Here is a 7,500-nt window from a genome sequence, read left to right as displayed (position 1 = left end):
TCACACACCAGTAAGCTCACTCTCAATAACAAACAAATCATCAAAACAAAGAAATTGAATTAGTGAGTCAGTAAATTCACTGAACTAATAGAAAAACAAAGCTATGAGAAACATTCAAGGCTGAAAACAAACTGAGTTAGTGCTGCATTCCGTTTGCACAGTCTCACAATACTGCAGTGCTGAGACACACACACACACACAGCCGCGATTTCCAATAAAGATTTGTCAATTTTTGAGCTAATGAAAAACAACCTGTTTAACTCATATGATGTGCGCTGTACTGTCAAGAGAGGAAGACTAGACTGTCACGAGAGGAAGACTATACTGTCACGAGAGGAAGACTATACTGTCACGAGAGGAAGACTATACTGTCACGAGAGGAAGACTAACACCAGCCTCCGTATAGGCAAGTCTCGCCACGCAACAGCCATCTTTGTCCTTTACTGGTTTGTCTCCTGCTGATGTCTCTTCTCACGCGGGACTAGTTAACCCAGCAGGTGTTTGATAATGTCCCTTCTCACGCAGGACTAGTTAACCCAGCAGGTGTTTGATAATGTCTCCTCTCACGCAGGACTAGTTAACCCAGCAGGTGTTTGATAATGTCCCTTCACACTTGTGGACTAGTTAACCCAGCAGGTGTTTGATAATGTCCCTTCCCACTTGTGGACTAGTTAACCCAGCAGGTGTTTGATAATGTCTCTTCTCAAGCAGGACTAGTTAACCCAGCAGGTGTTTGATAATGTCTCTTCCCACGCGTGGACTAGTTATCCCAGCAGGTGTTGGGCTGGGGTTTCACACACCTGGCGTGTCCAGTCCAATGCTATTCCACAGGTTAGAATGTTGCCGGGGCGGTAGAGGCCTCCATGGTAACGGGAAGACCAAGAATAGAGGGCCATTACCTAATCAGTGGCTATTACCGTAAACACACTCTACTCACCACAGGCCACGGCTTCGGCTCAGACAGACAGACAGCAGTGGAGGTATGTACATTTGCTGATTACTGCATCTATTCTGATTTCTGTGTGTGTGTTTGTGTTTGTGTATGTGTGTGTGTGTGTATGTGTGTGTGTGTGTGTGTGCGCGTCTGTGTGTGCGTGTCTGTGTGTGTCTGTGTGTGTGTGTGTGTGTGTGTGTGTGTGTGTGTGTGAGAGAGAGATAGGACTTTGCATGTGTGTAGAAAACAGCTTGAATAGTTCTATTAGTCGGAGCACGTAAAGCCAGCGTCATATACACACCCCTGCCCTCCTCCACATGGGTAGAAGCCCCCCTCCCCCCCCCCCACACACACACCAGTCTCTCTTAAAAGAAAGATGCCATCTGAGTGTCTGTCTGCATGCCAACAGCACCCTTCATTACAGCTTTGCATACACTCATCCCAGGCAGCAAAACAGAGCAGATTGGGGTGGGGTGTATGTGTGAGTGTGTGTGTGTGTGTGTGGGGGGGGGGGGGGGGGTTGGGGGGGGACTGGGGTATGATGGAGATTCTGAATAAGGCAAGGAGAGTAGGGGAAACAGCCAGACAGCGAAAGAGGATCACAGAAGGAAAGAGACATTTGAGAGTGTTACATGGTGACAGAGTGGAAAACACAGCCAGAGAAACAGAAGCAGAAGAGATGGAGAGAGGGAGTGACAGAGACACAGAGAGAGAAATAAAGGAAGAGACAGGCAGAGAGAGGTGAAGAAGAACAGAGAGAGACAAAGGGAGGCAGAGCCAGAGAGAGAGCGAAAGAAAGAGAAGAGCAGCGACAGAGAGAGAGAGAGAGAGAGAGAGAGAGAGAGAAACAGATAGAGAGAGAGGGTACTCTTCTGCTCTGATTTGGCCGGGTTAGCGCGTGCCTGACAGAAACGGCATCTTCCACTTCCTCTCTGGAACCAACGTGGAAGTAATTACCCCGAGCCTTCAGAGGCAGCCACATCTGCTCAGAGAGAGCTCCGAGCTAAACACAGAGCTGTCAAAACACACTCACAGCCCAGTGCTCTCAGTGACACACACACACACACACACACACACACTGGTCAAAGCACAGTGGAAACCTCAAAAACAATCTCATTTAGACAGACAGACAGACAGACAGACAGACAGACAGACAGAGAGAGAGACAGACACCAAGTCCAGTACAGAGTTCTTACACTCTTGTAAATAAGTCCTTCCCACCACACACAACACACACACACACACACACACACCCACCCACCCTCATATAAACGCGCACACACCCTCATATAAACGCACACACACACACACACACACACACACCAAACATACATACAGCAGGCCCCATCAGTATCCACCCTCATCAAATCCAGCTATGCTCACAGACCATCTAGTGTTAATATCGGTGACGGCCAAAGGTGCATCATCTATGAGACCAGGCAGAAAGACAAAGTTAATAACATGGCAAAGAATCCTTCACCAGGGCTCCTCTTGGCTTCCATCAAAAACAAACATTCATGTGCTCTCTCTCTCTCTGTCACACACACACAGATATGTGCGCACACACACACACACACACACACACACACACACACACACACACACACACACAGACTTCATTTCTAAATTTCCCAAAACACAGCTAACCACGTGCAGTGTACATGTGATGAACTATCAAAGTCACGGAACACAAACTGACATGCTATGACAAAAAGAAAATCTCTTGCCGATTTCCACATGTTCCGCAAAATGTCTCAAACACCCGGAACAAATTTGATTTGTGTCAGCCTTGCAAAATATTGGGAGATCCCAGAGCTAAGAGGTGCAGCTCCTGGCAGTTTAGTTGAGACCCCAGACCCAGACCCAAAGAATGTTCTAGAAAGCAGGACAGTTGGAGCTGTGCTGTGGTGTGTGTGTGTGTGTGTGTGGACAGGGGGCAGCATCTTGTACCTGCACATAGTAGGTTCCTTTAGACTGGGCATACATCATCAGGAAACAGTAGTCCAGGTTCTGCTTCGTCCGCCACCTGAGAAACCAAACGGAAAAGGACATTAACCACATGTGATACCGTGACACATTTGAGTTACGTTTCCTCATATAGCAGACACTTCTATCCCAAAGCAACTTACAGTCAAGATACATATTTCATTACTTCCCTATGTGTGCTACCCACACACACACAACCACCCACACCCACACACACCCACCCACCCACACACACACCCACACACACACACACACACACACACACACACACACACACACACACAAAAAGACCCCAAAGCAACCTACAGTCCAGATACACATTTCACTACTAGTCTACAGTATGTGTGCTACCTAGAAATTGAACCCATGATGTTATAGTTGATCTTAGTAGCGCCTCACAGCACCAGCTAAGGCACAGCAGCACCGCTTAACTGATGTGTATAAGGGAACAGGAAATGACACACTTTGTTTGAGCCCGAGCTAGGTAACAGAACATCGTGCCCGAGAAAGCGCTGCTGGTTGACAATACTGTTGCCATACTCTGACTCCTGTAATGAATGCCTGGTTAACCGTAATGTTGCCATACTCTTGCTTCTGTTATTAACAGCACTGTTGCCATACTCTGGCTCCTGTATTTAACCGTACTGTTGCCTACTCTGGCTCCTGTAATGAACGCCTGATTAACCATACTGTTGCCATACTCTGGCTCTTGTAATTAACCGCACTGTTGCCATACTCTAGCTCCTGTAATTAACCGTACTGTTGCCATATTCTGGCTCTTGTTATTAACTGTACTGTTGCCTTACTCTGGCTCCTGTAATGAACGGCTGGTTAACAGCACTGTTGCCATACTCTGGCTCCTGTAGTGAACGGTATGTCAGCAGGCTGGGCTGCCTGTGGTACGTGACATGCTGTTTGACACCATGGCTGACTGCCTATACTTAAGGAAGTGCCCGTGAGAGCAATTATGGGGACAGAAAGGCTGCCAGTATTGAAGGGTCTCATTGTGATGTTTCAGCGAAAGCATGATTGATGGCAGGCACTGAACACTGAACACTGAAAACACACACACACACACACGCACACACACTTGTACATATGTATGTATTTATAAGGTACAGTGTGCTCCTGGTTCCTGTTTATTTTATCTTTAGTTGGTAACCCTTTACTATAGGGAACTAATATTAGCCATTAACACATAACTAATGAGTGTCTGTATTAGTGCTCCATAAGGTCCGCATTAAGGACCATTACTAATGAATTAGTCCAGTATTCACCAATTTCTTGTTCTCATTGAACGGGTAATTTATTCTTGGTACATCCTTAATAATCAACTAGTCGGTCTTAACCTAAGGTTACTGATATAGCAAAGATCAAATTACAAGGTTTATACATTTTTAATATATTGTCTGAATATACCACTTAGAGTGGCAGAATATTTGTACAATAGGTTTTCCTACCTGCACAATTGTCTTTTTTTTTCTAAATAAAATGTTTAAACTCTCACAAGTATTTAATCCTTTTTATGTTGTCATTAGAAGATTATCAGCCTTCACTTTAGAAAAAGGAGCTTGTAGTGATATAATACAGTGCCACTTTAAAGTATGTGAACCCCTTGACCACTAAGGAGTTTTCTGTTGTTTTACCATGATTTTTCATTTTTTTCATCACCAATTTTCCATAGAAGGAATGCCAGGTTTATGTTTATCATTTGCATGTACTTTTTTTAGAGGGAATTGTTTGAGTAGCCAAAAGACTACATGAAACATGGAATTAGTCCATTTCAAAAGTAAGTGAACCCCCAGCTGAATTGGTAAAGTCAAGCAGGTAACAGATTCAGTGAAACTTATTTGGGTGCTTAATTAGTCAATTAAGCAAACCGATCATCTGAGACATCCTTAGGGAAAGGTTTGGGCAACACAGATTAAAAGAGGGAGGAAACCAACCAAACTACTGTAGTGCCAAGGTGTACCCACACAGATCAACAATGCCGAAAGGAAACGAGATATCCGAGAAAATCAGGGAGAAGGTTCTGACAGCCCATCAGTCTTGGGAAAGCTATAAGACCATCTCCAAAAGATTCCAGCTCCATCCATCCATCCAAGACAAATAATTTTGAAATGGAGGGCATTCAACATGACAGCATCTCTGCCTAGAAGTGGACGCCCATCAAGACCATCGCCAAGAAGCACCAGAAGAAGAATAAATCAGGTAAAAGTCAAACCACACATCACCTCTAAAGAGTTTCAGACCTCTCTGGCAGCATCTGGGGTAAATGTACATGGGTCTACAATCAGACGAAAATTGAATAGACATGACATTCATGATCGGGTTGCTAGAAGGAAGCCTCTGCTCTCAAAAAAGAACAAAACTGCCCGTTTCAACTTTGCCCGAGAGCACTTGGATAAACCAAAGGCCTTCTGGAAGTCCCTTCTTTAAACAGATGAGTCCGAGATAGAATTATTTTGTCACGATCAAAACCAACAATTTTCGTCTGATTGTAGACCCATGTACATTTACCCCAGATGCTGCCAGAGAGGTCCGAAACTCTTTAGAGGTGATGTGTGGGTTGACTTTTACCTGATTTATTCTTCTTCTGGTGCTTCTTGGTGATGGTCTTGATGGGCGTCCACTTCTAGGCAGAGATGCGGTCATGTTGAATGCCCTCCATTTCAAAATTATTTGTCTTGGATGGATGGATGGAGCTGGAATCTTTTGGAGATGGTCTTATAGCTTTCCCAAGACTGATGGGCTGTCAGTACCTTCTTCCTGATGTTCTCGGATATCTCGTTTCCTCTCGGCATTGTTGATCTGTGTGGGTACACCTTGGCACTACAGTAGTTTGGTTGGTTTCCTCTCTCTTTTAATCTGTGTTGCCCAAACCTTTCCCTAAGGATGTCTCAGATGATCGGTTTGCTCAATTGACTAATTATTCACCCAAATAAGTTTCACTGAATCTGTTACCTGCTTGACTTTATCAATTCAGCTGGGGGTTCACTTACTTTTGAAATGGACTAATTCCATGTTTCATGTAGTTTTTCAGCTTTTCAAACAATTTCCTCTAAACAAGTACATGCAAATGATAAACATAAACCTGACATTTCATCTATGGAAAATTGGTGATAAAATAAAATGAAAAATCATGGTAAAACAACAGAAAACGCTTAAGTGCTCAAGGGGTTCACATACTTTCAAGTGGCACTGTATGTAGGTATCACCTTTGGAAGTGCACTCATTGCTCCGGACAGGGGCCCAGCCTGCCAGTCACCGCCTGGGTGAGGACAACTAACAGATCTTGGACCTGCTGTGTCACTGCATTGAGTAACGGAACATTGTTTGTCACTAGGAATACCTATTCTACAATGATGCTGTCTCTATAAGTAACATATTCAGACAGTGTGTTAGGAGACTTCCATTCTACATTCTATTTTAAATCTTATTATATATTGTATATATATATATATTAAGTAAGCTTATCAGTAAGCTTAGGTTGAGACCTACTAGTTGGTTATTAAGTTGGTTATTAAAGATGTACCAAGAATAAAAGACATATTCAATGAGAAGAAGAAATTGCCAAGTACAGACCTAATAAATAATCACTGACGCTTAATGCAGACTTAATAGGCATTTATGCAGACACCACTTAATGATGTGTTAATGGCTAACATTTGTTCCCTGAAGAAAAGTGTTACCATTTTGTTTTCGGTGGTTAAGGAAGGATTGGAACCCTTAATACTCTTGTTAGGGTATGTGAGTCAATTGTCTGTGGTGTGTGTGCGTGTGTGCGTGTGTGCGTGTGTGTGTGCGTGTGTGTGTGCGTGTGTGTGTGTGTGTGTGTGTGTGTGTGTGTGTGTGTGTGTGACATGCGGCCCAGGCAGAGCGCTGTGGTTTTGGGTCTGTCTGCCACAACTCTGATTAGAGCCAGAATGTTCTAGAGCCTCTGTCATGACCAATCAATAAGATCTTGCCAGAAAGAGGGGGAAGAAAAGGAGTTCATGGCACTGTGGACATGAGCGAGCACACGCAGACACACACGCGCACACACACACACACACACACACACACACACACACACGTTATACTTAATTTCTAAAGAGATATAGTGTACTTTGTACTCAACTACATTTATTTGACAGCTTTAGTTACTAACTACTTGGAGCTGTGCTGTGGGGTGTGTGTGTGTGTGTGTGTGTGTGTGTGTGTGTGCATGCTTGTGCGTGTGCGTGTGCGTGCGCGTGTGCGTGTGCGTGCGCGTGTGCATGTGTTTGTGTGTGGACAGGGGGCAGCATCGTGTACCTGCACATAGTAGGTTCCGTTAGACTGGGATAAATCACATTTTTAACACATTGTTACATTTTAAACCAATGGATTCCAAGCTTTATGGCTTCTGACGTCTTACAAAAACCACTGTGTGGTCGGGGTCAGTTTTAAGGTGGTTAGTAATTTTGTCCTCTAAACTTGACACACTTTCACTATACAACAAAGCCACGCCGGCCCCACGCAGCTCGCAAAGACTGTGATTGGCCTGCTAACCACAGCCTTTTCATGAGTCTCACGTTTCCGGTTTCATTGCATACTAC

The 7,500-nt window shown here is 44.3% G+C and overlaps 1 protein-coding gene across 2 annotated transcripts in view; it reads right to left on the bottom strand.

Annotated features, from left to right (window-relative positions):
- The window catches only part of mgat4b (alpha-1,3-mannosyl-glycoprotein 4-beta-N-acetylglucosaminyltransferase B), a 112,214-nt gene that overhangs the window by 20,044 nt on the left and 84,670 nt on the right, over positions 1-7,500 (bottom strand). For both annotated transcript variants that reach the window (XM_080841342.1, XM_080841343.1), the window contains one exon: positions 2,885-2,960. In XM_080841342.1, coding sequence (XP_080697468.1) covers positions 2,885-2,960 — 76 coding nt within the window. The remainder of the gene's footprint in view (positions 1-2,884; positions 2,961-7,500) is intronic.

Source organism: Sprattus sprattus (assembly GCF_963457725.1).
Source record: "Sprattus sprattus genome assembly, chromosome: 6".
NCBI classification, from domain to species: domain Eukaryota; kingdom Metazoa; phylum Chordata; class Actinopteri; order Clupeiformes; family Clupeidae; genus Sprattus; species Sprattus sprattus.
Note: the sequence above shows the minus strand (reverse complement) of the source record. Positions and strands in the feature narration are given on the sequence as shown.